Source organism: Stegostoma tigrinum, chromosome 23 (assembly GCF_030684315.1).
Source record: "Stegostoma tigrinum isolate sSteTig4 chromosome 23, sSteTig4.hap1, whole genome shotgun sequence".
NCBI lineage: Eukaryota > Metazoa > Chordata > Chondrichthyes > Orectolobiformes > Stegostomatidae > Stegostoma > Stegostoma tigrinum.
The window spans coordinates 48511835-48533176 of NC_081376.1; the positions used below are offsets into that span (position 1 = coordinate 48511835).

Below are 21342 nucleotides of genomic sequence, written 5' to 3' on the forward strand. Positions count from 1 at the left end.
CAGTGTGGAGCTGGAAGAATACAGTAGGCCAGGCAGCATCACAGGAACAGGAAAGCTGACACTTCTGTCGTTTCTGAAGACGAGTCCCAACTCAAAATTGCTTCAGAGATAGCAGGAACTGCAGATGCTGGAAAATCTGAGATAACAAGGTGTAGAGCTGGATGAACACAGCAAGCCAGGCAGCAGAGGAGGAGGAAAGCTGACGTTTCGGGCCTAGACCTTTCTTCAGAAATGGGGGAGGGGAAGGGGGTTCTGAAATAAATAGGGATGGGGTGGGGGGGGGGGGGGGGAAGAGAGGTGGATAGAAGATGGATAAAGGAGAAGATAGGTGGAGAGGAGACAGACAAGTCAGTCAAAGAGGTGGGGGACCTAACCCTAACCCTATCGCAAGCTTCAAAATCTCCCTTCTCCCAAGTGCAACCCAAACCAGCCCAGCTTGTCCCCGCCTCCCTAACCAGTCCTTCCTCTGACCTATCCCTCCCACCCACCTCAAGCCCCATTCCCATCTCCTACCTACTGGCTTCATCCCAACCCCTTGACTTGTCCGTCCTCCCTGGACTGAGCTATCCCCTAACTCCCCACCTACACTCACCTTTACTGACTCCAACCCCACCTCTTTGACCTGTCTGTCTGATGCTGCTTGGCCTGCTGTATTCCTCCAGCTCTACACCTTATTATCCCAACTCAAAATGTCAGCTTTCCTGCTCCTCTGATGCTGCCTGGCCTGCTGTGTTCCTCCAGCTCCACACTGTGTTATCTCTGTTGTTTGTTAAATGCCTTATTAAATTCACAAACTCATCTCATTGAAGATTCAGCTTCCTATCAAAGACGTAGGAGGTGCCGGTGTCGGACTTGGCTAGACAAAGTCAGAAATCCCACGACACCAGGTTATAGCCCAACAGGTTTATTTGGAAACACAAGCTTTCAGAGCCTGAGATAATGGGAACTGCAGATGCTGGAGAATCCAAGATAACAAAGTGTGGAGCTGGATGAACACAGCAGGCCAAGCAGTATTCTAGCCGCAGGAAAGTCTTAGTCCTTCCGGTGTTAGTGAGAGAGGTAGTATCAGACAGAATTTATAAGTAAAAGATGAAAGGTTCACAGCACGGATGAGGATGTACGAAACAAGCCTAAGATGCTGTTAAATCTTTAATCATATATGTAATTAAAACCTTCTCACTGATTAAAGCTCTAACAGCATCTTAGGCTTGTTTAGTACAACCTCATCAATGGTGTGAGCCTTTCATCTTTTCCATATAAATTCTGTGTCTGATACTACCTCTCCAACTAACACCTGAAGAAGCCCTGAGCCTCCCAAAGCTTGCATTTTCAAATAAACCTGTTGGGCTGTAACCTGGTGTCGTGGGATTTCTGACCTTATTAAATGCACCAAATGAGGTTAACATTGAGAAAACTCAACATGGAGACCGGAGCAGAAACCCGGCAACTTCAGCTCTGTGACCAGTCTTCACGTTGGAAGCCAGGTACCGATATCTCTGGGCACACTCCACACCACAAATACTGTCATTTGTAACATTCCAGCCTCTGTGAACCTTCACAGCTCATCTCTGATTCACTTGCAGGAAGCTTCTGTCCTTCAATGATGCAGATTGGGCTGACCCAGTAACTCTCACTGTAACACTGCAGCAAGGACACTGTGCACTCAGGGACACACACCCAGCTTATCGACTGGGCCAGAATATATCTCTGGACTCCTCGTACTCTGTCACTGCACTTACTCACTCTGATCCTATTTAGATGTTCACAGCATTCCTGCCTTGTCATGCCTTGCTGTGCTTTTCGGCCCCCCGGTCAGCCAGATACCAGGCACACTGTACGAGTGGACTTCTGTTTTCTGCTTAACACAAGCAAGTCCAGGAAGCTTGTCAGAGTTGTCTGCTGTTGAAAGGCATAACCTTTGTTCAAGGGGTCCTGGCACAGAAAGTTGAGGACAGCAAGGTGCAAGGGGTGAGTCAGAATCAGGACGCTCGCTACGAGGGGCAAGGAGCTGAATATTGGGCACGCCACAATCCAGATTCTCTCTGCCCTATTGGGGGCTGTTTACCTCCAGGAAGGAGAGGGGTAGGTGGTAAGGGATATGAAGTGGGTGGGCGCATCTGTAACAAATTTTTGTGCAGAGGCAGGAGTGAGTGACTGGGCAGTAGAGAGAGCATGCAGGGTTAGCAGTATCTGAGTTGGAGTGGGTGCAGGTGAATAGGGAGGACGAGCCTTGGGAGGTGGGTACAGTAGCAGAGATAGAGCGAGTGTGAGACATGGGAGAAAAGATAGCAGCGTTTAAACTGACAGAGTGGAGAAGGACATTGACCTTCTTGCTAGAGCGCTAAGCATTCCTCCAAACTTGGACCTGGCTGGTAACACAGTGTCGTGGCCTCTCCTGTTGGTCCTGGGGTAAAAGGAAGTCCCATGGGCTTTTAAAGGCAGCGCAGGCACAAAGGATGCTGGTCTTCCCACAGATATCTGCAGAGTGGCAAGATGTTTCTGGAAGGGCGCTCAGTGAGACAGGGTTAGAATTGGACACAGGAGACACAAAAGCCAGGCACACATTTAACAAGGTGCGTTTGGTAAGATACAATGGGAAATCTCATGGCAAGGAGCCTTGCATAACCTCACACTTAGCCAAAGCAGCTACAACTGAGGCCAATGAGAGGTAAGGTACGACACTAGGAGCAATGAATGTAATATCCTAGCTCTACCCACTGATAACTGTAGATATCCACACTTTTAGATCGAGATTTCCCATCACCTAGTTCAAATAAGAGCTTTCAATGGACAGCATGCCCCACATACCAAGCAGAATTGTCTACAACAAGGGAAAGGTCCAGCAACAGATGACAACACACTGTCTCACCTCTTCAGTTCTTCCTCCAGTTCTTTCATTCGGTTCTCAACCTTGGCTTTAGCTTGTTTGACTGTCTCCAGCTCTCCTTTCAGCACCTCGTGCTCACTCGACAGCTCATCCACCTTTGCAATCAGGTCATCCTTCACTATGTTCAGAGCATTCCTATAAATGCAATGAAGACCTTCAAGTTATATCAAGTTCAATTAACAAATGAACTGAACAGCAAAAATTCTCATTTAAGTGCAGATCAAAGACTAGACAGGAAATCTCTCTTTGGGAGGAAGAAATGACATTGATTGGTCTCTTTGCTCGGTTATGACTGTGTTTGAGAAAAGCTTATGGTACAGATTAATCATAAGAATAAGGGTAACGTGTGTAGAAACTGTGACCACTGGGTGGCATAACCATGTCTCATAGGCCTGCTGATAAACTAACCATGACATGGGGCTCCGAGGGATAGACAGCAAGACCCTCTTTGCTTGAGTCTTATGCAGTACATTCTAACATCACTCTTAGGGAAGAGATCAGCTACACTCACGCATTCAGTCTTGTGCCGGAATCAACGTGACCCCCACTCACTCTATCTAGACCTGAAACGTCTTAATCCCCAGCTTCAGCAAGTGTGTTAAACAGAGCTGGCTGCCTTTTAGTCTTTCTGATTTCTGAACTTTATGATGCTACCAGATCTGAACTTTCCCAGGAATTTATTTTTGTTGCTGAATTTTCAGCTCCTTCTTTCTCACGATGTTCTCGAATTCCATCCCTTTAAAAGATTGACAATGGTCCTGTCCTACTTGGGAGATCAATCCTGAATCCATCTGGGTCTCAACTGGATTTGTTAATAACTAAGAAACCAAATTTTGAAATCAGGGCTCTTTCGGTACAGTCCCTACCTCTGAACTTGGAGATTCAAGTCTCACCTGCTCCAGAGGGTTGTCTTACCATGCCTGAATAGATTGATTAGAGAATATCTGAACTTCAGAAGTATGAGTGTTAATTGTACCAAGTGTTAACCTGCTGTTAAAGCAGTGCAAACAATTTAGAATGGACTGGCTCTTCCCACAGAGAAAAGGAGCCCAAATGGTCTGACTGTTGTAAAGAAAAGCTGAAGTAATGAGCTTGAAGAAAAATATGAATGGGTAAAAACTCAGATGAACTCCGTTCCAAGCACACAATCTGTGCCAGCCAACGATCAACACTGTCAGGGTCCTACGTATCTGCCAACTGTTAAAGGAAAATCTGCCTTACGTTCTAACAATATGTTCCGGAAAAGTCAAATCCAAATCAGAACGTCAACATGTTACGTTCAGAGAATGTTCATAAACCTAACACCCGGAACGAGTAGACAGCCTTATGTTTCGAAGTCACATAGAATAGTCATGAATTGGATGGCAGGAAGCTAGAACGTGCTCGTAGAAGTAAAATTTGGGAAAAGCATTGTGTTGTCCTTTCAAAAGATGAGTGATTTTTCACTGCTTAGAGTTTAAATGGATGTCTGACCAGCAGTCTGATGTGCAAACGCACACACAGAGTGCCTGAGATAAGAAAATGTGAGGCTGGATGAACACAGCAGACCCAGCAGCACAAAAGCTGACGTTTCGGGCCTAGGCCCTTCATCAGAGAGGGGGATGGGGTGAGGGTTCTGGAATAGACCTATCCCCTCCCTACCTCCCCACCTATACTATCCTCCCCACCTATCTTCTTTTCTCTCCATCTTCGGTCCGCCTCCCCCTCTCTCCCTATTTATTCCAGAACCCTCACCCCATCCCCCTCTCTGATGAAGGGTCTAGGCCCAAAATGTCAGCTTTTGTGCTCCTGAGATGCTGCTGGGCCTGCTGTGTTCATCCAGCCTCACGTTTTATTACCTTGGATTCTCCAGCATCTATAGTTCCCATTATCACAGAGTGCCTGAATGGCATCATTTTATATTTAACAGCAGCATTTTTATCAAGGCAACAAGCCTTTTCAAATTTAGCCAATCAATTTAAACCAAGGCCTTAGATACTAAAAATCTATCAAAATTACCTGGAAGCAGTCATATTATAAGAATTTGATGAGTCATAGGGAATATATAAGAAAAGGGTTTTTTTTGGAAGATCGGGGGAGTGCCAACTGCCAAGAGACGACACCTTTTTCACTCTCAGAAAAAGTACCATCTAATTAAAACAGTACCAGGGCATTTCCAGCTAAAAGTCCTCACAGAAGCAATTACAGAGAAAAACATCCCTGACAGCAGCATCAGTGACAGAAAGACATTTGTGACGCGAGACTGACAGAAGAAAGGCTGGAGAAAGCAGTGTGTTCCTTAAGCTTGTGTGAACTTGGAAAGAGTAAGTTTTAATTTATTGTTGTCTTATTAATTGGGTTAATATAAGTGGGATTTGTGTTTATTTGAATAGCATTCCAGCAGAATTTAGTTGTTAGGGAATAGTTAGTAGTCTAAAGGGGAAATTGTCTGGTTTGAAGGTAATTCTGTTTATTTGTTCATTACTAGAGTTAAATGAATAATTTGTTACCTGTAAAGTGGTGATCAGGGATTTTCTCCTTTTTAACCACTCTTAACAAATTACAAAGGGAAAGGCGAGATTCTCTGGGTGTTGCAGGGGAAACTTTTAGAGGGAAACCTCTTCTCCCATCATAACAGATTGGAGTTTGTGTTTTGGTTCAAATATCAGAAGAGTTTGGCCATTCCCCCTCTGCAGCACTTATGAGGAAAGGTTGGACAGACTAGGCTTGCATCCACTGGAGCTTAGAACACTAAGTTGCAATTTGATTAAAACATACAAGACGCTGAGCAGTTGGTAGCGTGACAATGCTGTGCTTTTAAGAGGTGATTCTGACGTTTCTTTTTGAAGGAAGGTTGTAAAGCAAAGGCGCTCAAGCAGTCTACCAAGCTCACCTGAGTAAACAGCTTGGGAGGCCTTGGGTTTTTTTTAAAAAAGAAGCAGCCTGAATGGGTGTGGCTAGCTCTACAATTCAGATTTTCTGACGAAGGGTCTCGGCCCGAAAGGTCAGCTTTTGTGCTCCTAAGATGCTGCTTGGCCTGCTGTGTTCATCCAGCTCCACACTTATCTCCAATTCAGATTTCTGGCTTTTGGTTTTTTCAGTAGCCGTTGGGGTCTCAGAGTTAGAGGCTTCAGTGAATGTCTCCGGACTGTTACTCTCTCTGAATTTCCTCAATGTATTTTTCCTCCTGAATTGGAGATGTGCAAGTGAGAATCTGCATCTAAATTTTCCTTTAGGCCAAGGGGTAAGTTTATGGTATGTTACTACATTGGGAACAGTTAATTAGTAATTGTTACTATATCTGTTATTCTGTTAAGTATTCCTCTAAAGATATTTGTAGTTCCTCTCTCTTTGGTTGTATTTTTAACTACAGTGTTTAAATAAACTGTGTTTTGCTTAACAGCAAGTAGTTTGACCAGTCACATCACATCGGGAACCGGCACTTCACATTCGCCTTTAAAAATAAGAAGGTGTCAGGGTCTAGGCTACCATCTTACAATATTGAGGGGGTCTTCTCTAGTCCATGACAGTAGACAGAGAGATAGAGTGGACATTTCCTTCTACTAGCGAATGTAGAGCTAGGTATCACAGTGTAAATATCAGGGACCACCCAGTTTAAATAAAAATGAGGCAACAACTTCTTTCAAACTGGTGCCAATGAAATAAGTATCCTATAAATTAATTAATTTAAACCATCAAACTGTCAAGTACCCCATACCCTAACTAATTTTTTCATGGTCATTGGATGATATGAATACTCTGAAAGCAGCAAAATGGATGTAGCAATGGGCACTGATCTATGACATAGTTTAGTAAAGCAAACAGAACAGTCTCTTCCTTCAATATCGAACAGAGGGACTGTAAAGTTTGCAGATATTGATTGTCTGCACTGAGATTCTACTTACGGTTCAATTTATTCATTGAGCAGTTTAACTCATACAACGAAGTGTCCGTTCTGCCACACTTAAACATTCAACAGGTTAGGCGATATAACCAAGCCGTCACTAAGCTTTTCAATGGCATTCTTGGGCTCGTGCAATACCAGACAGGCAAAGGCACATTCCAGACCACGGGGAGAAGGGACACAGGTATCAAGGACAGCTTAATCAGTCAGTCAAAGTTATTCAGAGTGCAAACTGAAAAACCCGACCTGGTGCATCACAAGGATATGTACAACTGTAATCATAAGAGCATAAACATAGGGCTGTGGTGCCACACTGCCTCTGAGCCACAAGGCCTGGGTTCAAATTCAAACCGTCCCAGAGGTGCGTAATAATGTATGTGAACAGGCTAACCGGAAAATATCTAAGGCTGTGTACATTGGCTGCATAGCATGAGGACAGATATTATTGACCCCATCACAAGAATGGCGGTCCAACAAATCAGCACTCAATGAGAACATGTCAAGAATGTATACAAGCATCTGTGGTTATACTACGCAAATGTGTGACAGCAGTGAGAATGTTTCTCGGTTTTGGTGAGTTCATGCAGTACATGTAAAATGTTTTCCTTACTTCGTTTCCAAAAGCTGAGTGTTCTCCATGATAAGATTTTCGACTTCCTTTCCCATTCCTGGAAGAGGCGTAAATGGGTTTTGATTCAAAATGTGTATTGAGGTTCTTTAATATTAAAGCACACAGCATACAGATACAGACATGGATACATACACGCACACGTACACACACACAAAAATAAATAAAAAGAGAAATGGATATTTCATTCAACAATGTGTCTACCTAGTCATTGTTGAACCATACTTTGCAGGAAAAAAGTTACGATAATGTGAAATTCCTCAAAATATTCCAGGGCAAACGTTCACTCACATGAGAATGGTGGTGCAAAGGCATGAGTGAAACATACAGACCTCCAACCACAGATGATTTGTTAAAAGCACATGCAAGCCAGTGATTCCAGCAGCTTCTTTGTAATATATTATTTCATGGGATTCTGTCAGTTATTTAACCAGCTGCTCAATTGCGACAGCTCACAAACAACTTGTCTGGTTTTAGATTTTGCTGCATGAAGAACAGCAAGGAAGAAAAATGCCTCCAATGTAATCCGTTTTCGTTTTTCAAAATGCGATTCCCCATCCACCTGCAGTGTTTAAGGATTCAAGCAGCCAATCTCAGACCGAGGAAGTACTGGCTCAGAGTTGGTCTGGAAACCCCCCTCGTACCTGCCCTCACATATAAAGGGCCGGAGGTTAACTCAGCATAACAAGAACCTCTATTTTTACACTGCCTTTGTTATAAAAAAAAGTTACAAATCAAAGCACAGAAAAGTGCATCAGAAATGGGCAAGGCAAACTCAGAAATCACAAAATGGAGCAGAAGCTTGGTTGGGAAAAACAGGTTGAGATTTCTGAAATAGAAAAGAAACTGAAAGGGACTGAAAAATGTAATGAAGAAACCTCAGGGTAGGATCTTGGGTAGTGAAAGTTCTGGGGCAAGGTCTGAGGGCAATCTAGATAAAGACCAGAGTCAGATGAGTTCCAGAGGTTATAACGGTGCTTGGCTTTTGTTTCCTTCCCACCTTACGTTACTGCCTGTAACAAGGTGCTGTAGCATTACAAAATCAATGGGAAAAATCAGACAAGAAGGTCTCTGATTCAATTTGCACATCGATAGAACCACATTTAGTTTTATTGCTGTCAAACCAGAGTGTGTTAGCGAGTGCCTTTCACCACTCCAATCTAAGGGAAAGCCAAAGTCCACCCAACTATGCTCTTTGTAGAGAGCACCCATCTGCAAAGACCCTTCACTCTTCAGAATTCAAAATTAACCCTCAACCCCATCCAAAGCTAAACTAGAAACTAAACTTCTGACCTTCAGCATCAGAGACTAATACGTGTCCTGTGCCAACATTGCATTATATTACAAAGAACAGGGAATAACAGTTTGACTATAACTAGATCCTTTTACACTGATTGACAGACAGATAGTGGCCAGGATACACACTTGCTCTTTTTCAAATTTGGCAGGGATCATTCACTCCCACCTGAACAGTTAACTGTGGGGCTCTGGTTTAACTTCTCGCCATAAAGACAGCACTTCTAATAATGCAGCCTACCCTGGGGTGTCAAACTCAGCACCCTGCAGCTCAGAGCCAAGAGTTCCCCCCACTGAGCTACTGCTGACATTACGGGAGCAACCTCACACTGAGTAACACTTAGAGTAAAACAACAAAAGCAGTCTACTTGGAAACCAAAAATATGCCAGGGCTTTATTACACAAGGTTTTTGTTATATTTTCAACAGAAACAAGTGCTTGAACCAAAAGAAAGTCAATGCTCTACCAAGGTGAGAATTGGAGTGTTTAATCAACAGAACGTGCAACAAATTGGACCAAGAAATCAGAAACCTTAATGCTGGTGAGATTCGGACACTACCTCATATTCATCGATAACTGAAATAGACACAATTCTTGGACATTTTGCAAGGCTCTAGCACTTCTGGATGATGTTAACTTGTTTATTAAACTGACATTCCCATCCAATCCACTATAAATCTCTAGCTAGTTCACACATCATTCCATCCCATCAGTACTGAGCTACCATATTACTTTAACCAACCTCCACACCCTGTTTCAGGTCTGTATCGTTTCATAATCAGCCATTGGAGATATATCTGTTCAGGCAGGTTACAATACAGGTGGGACTTGAGCCATGACCTTCTGGCTCAGAGACAGTGACTCTACCACTGGGCTACACCAGCCCTCTCAGTAACTGTATTAATGCCTTTGATAATTCACTGACTTCCTTTAGTGGCCGCTCCCCAAAACCCCCAACCCACCTCGCTCAATTGCTATTTTTTTGATCTCAAATGAAGATGTGGCCCTGAAACAGGCCTTTATTCAAAAATCAGTCCATGCTTTTATTTGTTCTCCACATGAGCAAAAAATTTTCTTCACTTAAGAGTCATGAAAATCTGGTTTTGTTCAATTCTTAATAGCAGCAATTTCATCCTGCTTCTCTAATCAAAACCATGGTTATTCTTACAGATCCTCAGGAATTCCTTCATTGCAAAAGTCACCCAAAATTTTTTTTTGAGGCAAAAGTACTTACTTCTAGCTCAAGAATTAATACTCTATAAAGCTCAAATCTGATAAGCTTCCAACTTCATGTACTTCCTGATTCTTTTAGTTTAGAACAATTACTATGGTCAATGTTGCTAGAGATTTTGCTCGGTCCTTCTGAATGCAAAATATTTCAGCCGATGCTCTTCACGTCCTCCCGCTCCACTGTGTTTGAATCAGAGGGATGATGTCCTGAGCTTGTATGGTTGGTATAAAAACAGGGTGCTGGAGACACTCAGCAGGTCTGATAGCACCCGTGCAGAGGCAGAAGCAGAGTTAATGCTTCAAGTCCAACGCAACTTCTTATGAATTCCTGATTGAGCCGATTCTGTCTCACTCGCTCCTCCTCCTCGTCCTCCATCAACAGCTTAAAAATCATTTTCCAGCCCATTTCAGTTCTGAAGGCATTAAACCCTCCAGCTCCACACTGTTATCTAAAATGTCAACTCTCATTTTCCTCTTTTCCTTTCAGATTTCTAGTATTCGTAGTGTTTTTGTTTTAGTATATAGATGTTATACAGTACTGCTAGTCACTAACTTTCTCAGGACTGCCAACAGCTCTACAAGATTCTGCCCAATTTCTCCATATCCTGACTAATGAGAAGGATTTTATGTTGTCATTCCAATGGTTTTGGAGGGGGGGGGGGCATGTAAAATCCAGCAGGGTGGGCTGGGGGTTGGCCCTTCCACTGCCTGTTTGTACACCCTCAAGCCATCTGACATTTTGTTTGTGGGTGCTCTCAGGCTGCCTGCTGACCCTTGGAGCCATTAAACCTCTTTAAATTGCCAATTAATGTTCACGCAAAGCCTTATCCCATCTCGACTGGTATTTTAAAAACCAAAAAGAACTGCAGATGCTCTAAATCAGGAACAGAAACAGAAGTGGCTGGAAATGCTCAGCAGGTCTGGCAGCGTCGGTGTAAAAAACAAAAAAATCAGAGTTAATGTTTTGGGTCCGGTGACCCTTTCTCAGACCCAAAAGGTTAGCTGATTTTTTTTTCTTCACAGATGCTGCCAGACCAACTAGTATTTTACCTGCAGAGTAGGGTTAAGACCCGAGACCTTGGGGGGGGGGGGGGGGATGCTTGATAACTATCTGCGTGACATCTGCGCAACTATCTGGCATCTGACAAAACGGAATGGGAACAAGACTTCTTTTGCTTGTGCCCAGAGGTCACACCCACCTTCCCCACTCCGCCAGCCACACGTCCTCTTGAACCACTCCCCCAATCCCAACCCTTACCGTGCTGATGTTGGGGTGTCCAACCCTGGACTCACCTGGGCCCCTCAACACAGTGGGGCGACCTGTAGCTGCTCCTGGTCAGCAGTGCTGAGACTACAACGATGTTGATCATCCAGCCAGGCAGCGAGATAGGGGAGGGAGTCTCACCCCTCAGTGCAGCTCCCAGCTCCAGTATGGGCAGCCAACACCCCAAACCACCATCCCCCATCGACCCTAACCCCCAGGACCCAACTACTGATCAGTCAGCGAGCACACAGTTTGTAACATCCTGTAAAATCAGATTCATAGAAAAGACCACTGGCTATTCACCTTTAACTACGCCCCTAATGATTTTATAAACCTCCAGCCGCATGCTTTCATAGATTCCATCAATGATAATTCATAAATGGTTAACTCTTAATTATTCAAAAATCATTCAGACAAGTTCCAAGTCTTGTCAAAATGTTTAATTACCAGTGTGTAACTCAAATTAACAAATCATTTTAAGGTTTTTGGCATCATTTTTATTTCCTGTGGACAATGTTAGCAATTCTCTAGCACTGCCAATAATCAAGCTGAGAAATCTCCCCAGGTAGAAAGCATTACCTGTGGCAACTGAACAGCAGCAGTTGGTTATTAATGGGAGTCCGCAACTGTACTACCCACTTTTACTTCAAGCTCAAGGCATGCCACAGCAACTTTAAGCTGGGAGCACACAGGCTGTGCATGAGACTTCTTTATCCAGAAGTCAGAGATTACTGCTCATTTAAGAGCAGCCCACAAAAACTTGCAGCTGTCTGAACAGCCCTTCCTTAAAAACCCCTGCCCTTCTGTTTCCCTCCCTTCCATCCTCTTCAGCAAACTTTGGATAATCCTTCCTAATAACTCAGCTCCAAGACGGGGCTTGCGATTTTTTTTCTCCTTTCTCACGGCTACAGGAGACGCAAAAATGAAGATTCATCAGGACTGGGAAGCAAGAACAACAATTCATACAGTCCTTCCTTTCCATGTTTGGTTTCCTCCAACTGCACCCTCATGAAGGCAATACAAAAGAAAGCCTTTGACATGGAGTGTCTTTTTAATAATTAAACCAGAAGTATAACCGTCCACTATGGAGAAAACGGTCACAGCAGTTGTGCGCTGTCGTCGTCCTCTGACTATTGGGAAAGAACAGCTGCTGGGGATATTGGATGGTGCCAGTATAGCTCTGCCTAAACCCCAAAAATCTCAGACCGTTTCTGCCATTGAGGTTTTTGACAGAAATTCCACCCAAACAGCTGCTGCTACACCAATACAATGAGAAAGAATACTTCACCGAGCACTCATACCAAGAGGAACACAGTTCCCAAAGTGCCTGCACAGGCAAACCTTCCACTTCAAACGAGAGCGAGCAGTGCACAGCACATCCTGCAACTCTGGACTCTGGGCACCCTTATTTGCTGGGCGGCTACATTATTCCACCTGAAAGCCAAGGCTATGTAACTGAAGCGGTCCTTTTCGCTGCTTCCGCAACTTTCAGCTATGCGCCCACTTTACAGCACAGGTCTGTAGGAATGGGCTAACAAGGTGAAGGAGGGTCGAGACCCACATCAGCTTTCCTGCTCCTTTGATAATACTTGGCCTGCTGCATTCATCCAGCTCTACGCCTTGTTATCTCAGATTCTCCAGCATCAGCAGTTCCTACTATCTCTGTAGGGGTGGGCTGTTGTTTTGAAGGGCAGGCTGCACCTGTGCCAAATCCAGGTAGGGTCCTGTTTTCGACCTGCCGCCCGCACACCGCCCCCCCGTGCCCACTCCCATGAGGAGTGATGGCTGTCTGGGGAGCAGGCCATGCCAGCAGCAAAGGGGTCATGTGAGATCCTTGATGGTTTTCAGTCCCATCACCCAAAACCTCTAGCAAAGTGAGGAATATTGCAACACTCTGGTCTTTCAGAAGAGATGCCCCTGAGGGGCAGGGGTGCCAAGCTTTATGAGGTGACAAATTCATCAAGTAAATGATGGCAGACTTCTCACACTATTCTATATTGAACGCTGGGGAGTGGCAGCAGCACAAACAAAATCATGACCCATCAAGGAGGCCAACACCCCCTTGTGCTGCCCTCGGACACACGAACACTGCCTGGAACACACTTTTTGAACAAAGACGTCAGTGCGTTTTACATGAATAGATTAAGAGCTTCACAAGATGTGGGTGATGTTAGATAAACCAACAGTTATTGCTCATCCTTAACTACTCAGAGGGCAGCCACATTGCTGTGGGTCTGGAGTCACCAGACTCGGTAAATTCAGACTTCTTTTGGATGTGAGTTTGCTTGCTGAGCTGGAAGGTTAGTTTTCAGACGTTTCGTCATCATCCTAGGTAACATCATCAGTGAGCCTCCGACAAAGCGCTGGTGTTATGTCCCGCTTTCTATTTATCTGGTTAGGTTTCCTTGGGTTGGTGATGTCATTTCCTGTTCTTTTTCTCAGGGGATGGTAGATTGGCTCCAAATCAACGTGTTTGTTGATGGAGTTCCGGTTGGAATGCCATGCTTCTAGGAATTCTCGTGCATGTCTGTGTTTGGCTTGTCCTAGGATGGATGTGTTGTCCCAAAGTGGTGTCCTTCCTTATCTGTATGTAAGGATACGAGTGATAGTGGGTCATGTTGTTTTGTGGCTAGTTGATGTTCATGTATCCTGGTGGCTAGCTTCCTGCCAGTTTGTCCAATGTCGTGTTTGTCACAGTTCTTGCAAGGTATTTTGTAGATGACATTCGTTTTATTTGTTGTCTGTATTGGGTCTTTTAAGTTCATTAGCTGCTGTTTTAGTGTGTTGGTGGGTTTGTGGGCTACCCTGATGCCAAGGGGTCAGAGTAGTCTGGCAGTCATTTCAGAAATGTCTTTGATGTAGGGGGGAGTGGTTATGGTTTCTGAGCCCGTTTTGTCTGTTTGTTTGGGTTTGCTGCTGAGAAATCAGCCGACTGTGTTCATAGGGTACCCATTCTTTTTGAATACGCTGTAGAGGTGATTTTCCTCTGCTCTGCGTAGTTCCTCTGTGCTGCAGTGTGTGGTGGCTCATTGGAATAATGTTCTAATGCAGCTTCGTTTGTGGGTGTTGGGACGGTTGCTCCTGTAGTTCAATATTTGGTCCGTATGTGTTACATGGATACATGAACATCAACTAGCCACAAAACGACATGACCCACTATCACTCGTATCCTTACATACAGATAAGGAAGGACACCACTTTGATGGGGACAACACATCCATCCTAGGACAAGCCAAACACAGACATGCACGAGAATTCCTAGAAGCATGGCATTCCAACCGGAACTCCATCAACAAACACATTGATTTGGAGCCAATCTACCATCCCCTGAGAAAAAGAACAGGAAATGACATCACCAACCCAAGGAAACCTAACCAGATAAATAGAAAGCGGGACATAACACTAGCGCTTCGTCGGAGGCTCACTGACGATGTTACCTAGAATGGTGACGAAACGTCTGAAAACTAACCTTCCAGCTCAGCGAGCAAACTCACATCCAGAACCTCAACCTGAGCTACAAATCTTCTCAAAACTCGCTCAGACTTCTTTCTCTCAAAAGGACAATAGTGAGCCAAACGGGTCTCTACAACACTTGACGTTAAACCATTTCTTTTTTCTAGGATTTACTGAATCCAAATTTCACCATCTCCCACAGAGGAGCTCAAACTCATGTCCCCACGGGCCTGGGATTCTGAATTGCTAATCCAGTGACATTACACCACTAGCCACCATAAAAATAAATATACATTTTCTGCAAATATGCTATCCAATCCTTTACCATCAATGCAAAGTATCATTTCAGACCACTTTTTGCATTCACATACTGAGAGCTCAAGACATCCTTTTCCTCATTTCAATGAGGTACTAAATGGTGAAGATAAACTCCAGACAATTTTTACTCCTCTCCCAGGCTTTGGGCCGTGTTGCACTTCAAACGTGAACTGCTGAAGAAGACTACATAGTCTGCTCTGCCATTCAACAGTATCATGGCTGACCGTGGGATGTAATTCCACTTTTACCCTGCCAGTCTCCACATCTCTCGAATGCCTGAGAGGCCACAGAATAGTGGAGCACATCTACAAGATGCGTTCCCAATTCTGAGATTTTGGATTAATATTGAAATGAAAGTCTTCTCTCTTACCCATTGATTATAAAATGAAAGCCTACTCCCTTTGCATATTATCTTTAAATTAATTTGGACAATCACAACTCAATCATTTGAAAGATACAGCCTCAATAACATGCACTGGAAAATCGTAACGTTATAGAAAGGCAGCGTGGTGATTGGGCTAAAGGAACTCTGCAATATTAAGATGGAGATCGTAGCACTGCAGTCCTGTCGTAGCTTCAGAAATCTAGGCAGCAATGTCCTAGAGATGTGGACTCAATCCCATCATGGTACCTGATGGAATTCAATTAAATCCTGGAATGAAAGCTATTTTCAGCAATGCTGGCCATGAAACGATCACCAATTGTTATAAAAGCCCATCTGTTTCAATAGTATTTTTTCAGAGATGTAAATCTGCAACTATTAACCTGACCTGACCTACATGTAACTCATGAATGGGATTAAGAGGTGATCGCATTGAAACACATAGGAAGCTTAACAGGTTGGAGAAGTAAATGCTGAAAGAGCGCTTCCCCTCATGGGAGGGTCTTGGACCAGAGGGCATAGTCTCAGAATAAAAGGCACTAATTTAAGACACAGATGAGGAGGAATTTCTTCTGTCAGAGGGTTGAGTGTCTTTGGAACTCCTTGCCACAGAGAGCTGTAGGGCAGGATCCATGTGTATATTTAGATGGATTCTTGATCAGGAAGGGAATCAAATGTACAGGGAAAGGACAGGAAAGTGGGCAAGGCTTGTCGGATGAGTCACGATCCTAACGAATGGTGGAGCTGGCTCAACAAGTCAAATGGCCTACTCCTGCTCCAATATATTATGGTCTTATGGTACTTGATGTTGTCCGAGTGAGAACGTAAATACTTTCGTTGTTAGCTATAAGGATGGAATCATTGCAGGAAACAATGTAACTTGTCAACTTGATGTGTAAAACCAAAAGTTTACGAGAACTTTAAATTATATAATCACTGTCATAACATTTCCGGTGTGATCAAAAAATTACATCAATCCTCAAAATATAATGCTTGCAACATACATGAGCATGACAGCAAGAACAGAAATTGCTGGGAAATATCAGCAAATCTGGCAGCATCCATGGAGAGGAGTCAAGGTTAATGTTTCAGGTCAAGTGACCCTTCTTCAGAACCGATGGTAGCCAGGGAAAAGTTTGTTTTTAATGCAGAGGATAAGGCAGTGGGAGGTGGTGAGCAGTAAATGAGTAGTGAAGATAGAGCCCAAAGAGAGAGAACAACAGCTGAACAAAGCAGTGGCTCAGTGGTTAGATAATAAAATGTGAGGCTGGATGAACACAGCAGGCCAAGCAGCATCTCAGGAGCACAAAAGCTGACATTTCGGGCCTAGACCCTTCATCAGAGAGTGCTCCTGAGATGCTGCTTGGCCTGCTGTGTTCATCCAGCCTCACATTTTATTATCTTGGAATTCTCCAGCATCTGCAGTTCCCATTAGCTCAGTGGTTAGCACTGCTGCCTCATGGCACCAGGGACCTGAGCTCAATTCTAATCTCCGGCGACTGTCTGTGTGGAGTTTGCATATTCTCCCCATGGATTTTCTCCAGGTGCTCAGGTTTCCTCCCACAGTCCACAGATGTGTAGGTTAGGTGGATTAACCATGGGAAATGCAGAATTACAGAGACAGGCTAGAGGAGTGGGTCTGGGTGAGATGTTCTTCAGAGTGCCAGTGTAGATCAAAAAAGCCGAATGGCCTACTTCCACACTGTCAAGATTCTATGATTCTAGCCCAGAGTGGATGATGGTCAGCCTAGGACAAAGCATGACTGCTAATGGAGGCAATTAGTGGCGAACAATGGGTACTGTGTAATAGCAGACCCTGTGACAATAAGGCCTGGTGTGTGGGGGTTGGGGCAAGGACTTGGGAATAAGGTGCCTCAAGCATGAGAGCTAACTTACTAGTTATATTTTGTAACTGCTAATCGGAGTCCAATATATTGAATACACATTCAAACGTACACTGTAAAATCTTCAATATCACACAGTGCCTTGGTGCTACTTTCCCTTGCTATGTTTTAGATACTTATTTCCTAATTAAACTGTTTAGACAAGATAGTACCTGTCTCTGAAGCAGATGGGACTTGAACTCAAGCCTCCTCCCAGAGTCAGGGACACTACTATTGCATCACACGAGTTTATTCTTGCAGATTTATATTTGTAAGTTAAATTGAATTTGTGCATCATTTTGCCATTTTGAAACCCAATCAAGGGTCACCTCATTTCGTTTGTAATAAAAATCAATGAGCTCAGAACCAGGACCGAAGTCAGAACCTCCCTGACGTAAAAGACCATTTAGTGATCTTGCAGGGAAGCTCACTGTTTATAAATCTGACACCAAGCACACAAAATTAATCGCTGGCTCTCAGCTTCAGAGAAAGGGCAACCCACCCCGGTTATAATCTCATCCAAACTCTTCCATTGGCAGAAGGTACACACGCACCAACAGATTAGAGACCAGCTTTTTCCCCATTGTCATTAGACTTCCAAATGGACCTTACATTTTTAACTTTCTCTTTGTGCATCTTCTCTGCAACTGTTGACATTATATTCCTTACTCTGTTCTATCACCCAAAAGCACTTTATGTGGTATGAGCAGTCTGTACTGTATGCAAAACTTTTCACTGTGCCTAGGTACGTGACAATAACAAATCAAGTCAAAAACTTCTTTTGTGTAAGTTAAAATTATTTCCAGACCCAAATGCTTGAAAAGTAACAGAGATAATGGGAACTGCAGATGCTGGAGATTCCAAGATAATAAAATGTGAGGCTGGATGAACACAGCAGGCCAAGCAGCATCTCAGGAGCACAAAAGCTGACGTTTCGGGCCTAGACCCTTCATCAGAGAGGGGGATGGGGGGAGGGAACTGGAATAAATAGGGAGAGAGGGGGAGGCGGACCGAAGATGGAGAGTAAAGAAGATAGGTGGAGAGGGTGTAGGTGGGGAGGTAGGGAGGGGATAGGTCAGTCCAGGGAAGACGGACAGGTCAAGGAGGTGGGATGAGGTTAGTAGGTAGCTGGGGGTGCGGCTTGGGGTGGGAGGAAGGGATGGGTGAGAGGAAGAACCGGTTAGGGAGGCAGAGACAGGTTGGACTGGTTTTGGGATGCAGTGGGTGGGGGGGAAGAGCTGGGCTGGTTGTGTGGTGCAGTGGGGGGAGGGGATGAACTGGGCTGGTTTAGGGATGCAGTGGGGGAAGGGGAGATTTTGAAACTGGTGAAGTCCACATTGATACCATATGGCTGCAGGGTTCCCAGGCGGAATATGAGTTGCTGTTCCTGCAACCTTCGGGTGGCATCATTGTGGCAGTGCAGGAGGCCCATGATGGACATGTCATCAAGAGAATGGGAGGGGGAGTGGAAATGGTTTGCGACTGGGAGGTGCAGTTGTTTGTTGCGAACTGAGCGGAGGTGTTCTGCAAAGCGGTCCCCAAGCCTCCGCTTGGTTTCCCCAATGTAGAGAAAGCCGCACCGGGTACAGTGGATGCAGTATACCACATTGGCAGATGTGCAGGTGAACCTCTGCTTAATGTGGAATGTCATCTTGGGGCCTGGGATGGGGGTGAGGGAGGAGGTGTGGGGACAAGTGTAGCATTTCCTGCGGTTGCAGGGGAAGGTGCCGGGTGTGGTGGGGTTGGAGGGCAGTGTGGAGCGAACAAGGGAGTCACGGAGAGAGTGGTCTCTCCGGAAAGCAGACAGGGGTGGGGATGGAAAAATGTCTTGGGTGGTGGGGTCGGATTGTAAATGGCGGAAGTGTCGGAGGATAATGCGTTGTATCCGGAGGTTGGTAGGGTGGTGTGTGAGAACGAGGGGGATCCTCTTGGGGCGGTTGTGGCGGGGGCGGGGTGTGAGGGATGTGTCGCGGGAAATGCGGGAGACGCGGTCAAGGGCGTTCTCAATCACCGTGGGGGGGGAAGTTGCGGTCCTTAAAGAACTTGGACATCTGGGATGTGCGGGAGTGGAATGTCTTATCGTGGGAGCAGATGCGGCGGAGGCGGAGGAATTGGGAATAGGGGATGGAATTTTTGCAGGAGGGTGGGTGGGAGGAGGTGTATTCTGGGTAGCTGTGGGAGTCGGTGGGCTTGAAATGGACATCAGTTACAAGCTGGTTGCCTGAGATGGAGACTGAGGGGTCCAGGAAGGTGAGGGATGTGCTGGAGATGGCCCAGGTGAACTGAAGGTTGGGGTGGAAGGTGTTGGTGAAGTGGATGAACTGTTCGAGCTCCTCTGGGGAGCAAGAGGCGGCGCCGATACAGTCATCAATGTACCGGAGGAAGAGGTGGGGTTTGGGGCCTGTGTAGGTGCGGAAGATGGACTGTTCCACGTAACCTACAAAGAGGCAGGCATAGCTGGGGCCCATGCGGGTGCCCATGGCCACCCCCTTAGTCTGTAGGAAGTGGGAGGAGTCAAAAGAGAAGTTGTTGAGTGTGAGGACGAGTTCCGCTAGGCGGATGAGAGTGTCGGTGGAGGGGGCCTGGTCGGGCCTGCGGGACAGGAAGAAGCGGAGGGCCTTGAGGCCATCTCCATGCGGAATGCAGGTGTATGCCTGCCTCTTTGTAGGTTACGTGGAACAGTCCATCTTCCGCACCTACACAGGCCCCAAACCCCACCTCTTCCTCCGGTACATTGATGACTGTATCGGCGCCGCCTCTTGCTCCCCAGAGGAGCTCGAACAGTTCATCCACTTCACCAACACCTTCCACCCCAACCTTCAGTTCACCTGGGCCATCTCCAGCACATCCCTCACCTTCCTGGACCTCTCAGTCTCCATCTCAGGCAACCAGCTTGTAACTGATGTCCATTTCAAGCCCACCGACTCCCACAGCTACCCAGAATACACCTCCTCCCACCCACCCTCCTGCAAAAATTCCATCCCCTATTCCCAATTCCTCTGCCTCCGCCGTATCTGCTCCCACGACAAGACATTCCACTCCCGCACATCCCAGATTGCTTGAAAAGTAAAATGTTTTTTGCTCAGCTAAAGCAAACACTGCCCTTAATGGGCTAAAAAACAGCATTACTGCTGTTAACATTCGAGAAAGGGCTACTGGATCCGAAACATGAACTCTGATTTCTCTCCAGATGCTGCCAGACCTACCAAACGTTTCCAGCAATTTCTGGTTTTTGTTTCAGATTTCCAGCATCCACAGTTCTTTGCATTTCTGCCGAGTTTCCTCAGAGTTGCAGCAGCTCCACAGCAGAGTTTGAATTACACGCTTCCACCATACAATCATAAAACGATGCTGGTCTGTAAATTAACTTGGGCTGGCTTTAAAGAATTCATGCTAGGAAGTTTAATACTTGTTCAAGATAATTTGATCATGAGTAATCTTTACAATGATTGCACTTTACACTCAATGCTCAGGGTTTCACACTTAGATCACAGGCATTGTTCTGCTACGCTGTGACACAGCTGGTGAAGTGAATTGCACGCTACCCTTTCAGGATTGCTGACTGCACCATGCAATGAGGGTCACAGGATGCAACCGACTGCATCTTCACTGGGAACGGCCTGAAAAAGTCTCACATTCAAATACCAAAACTCATCAACAACCTTTAATTATCTCCAATAGGGGGAAAAAAAAATTCCCCTCAAACCACATCGCTGTTGTTCAGAATTTCTGTTTCAGTCAATATGTGTATCCAACACAACTTTTAACAGCAAGCCACCTGAAGAACTAATTCTGCCATTTGTGAATTGCAGCTACAACCTAAACAAGACTTTTTTTGTTAAAAGGAGTGTCTCCCATTCATTAGAATTTGAAAAATGCAGAAAAAGTGAGCACGGGTTATTGCATGTTAAATTCTATACAGTACTCGATTAAGAAACTGAAAGTGCACTAGGCACAACAGTCAGGGGCATGTGTAAAAATGTGAAAAAAACTTTCCTAACCCTTCTTAAAAAGTTAAACCTGGGAGCTGAGGCGCTGTCTCAGCTCAAGATGGAAGTTATTGTTATGAAAACTGGCTGAGCAGTCAGAGGCAGTGTTACACATTGTTAAACCAGTGC

The 21342-nt window shown here is 45.1% G+C and overlaps 1 protein-coding gene across 13 annotated transcripts in view; it reads right to left on the bottom strand.

Annotated features, from left to right (window-relative positions):
* Positions 1-21342, bottom strand: part of mapk8ip3 (mitogen-activated protein kinase 8 interacting protein 3) — a 190456-nt gene that overhangs the window by 77611 nt on the left and 91503 nt on the right. For all 13 annotated transcript variants that reach the window (XM_059654163.1, XM_059654155.1, XM_059654159.1 and 10 more), the window contains 2 exons: positions 7381-7438; positions 2870-3022 (listed from right to left, as the gene is read on the bottom strand). In XM_059654163.1, the coding sequence (XP_059510146.1) occupies positions 2870-3022; positions 7381-7438 (211 nt within the window). The remainder of the gene's footprint in view (positions 1-2869; positions 3023-7380; positions 7439-21342) is intronic.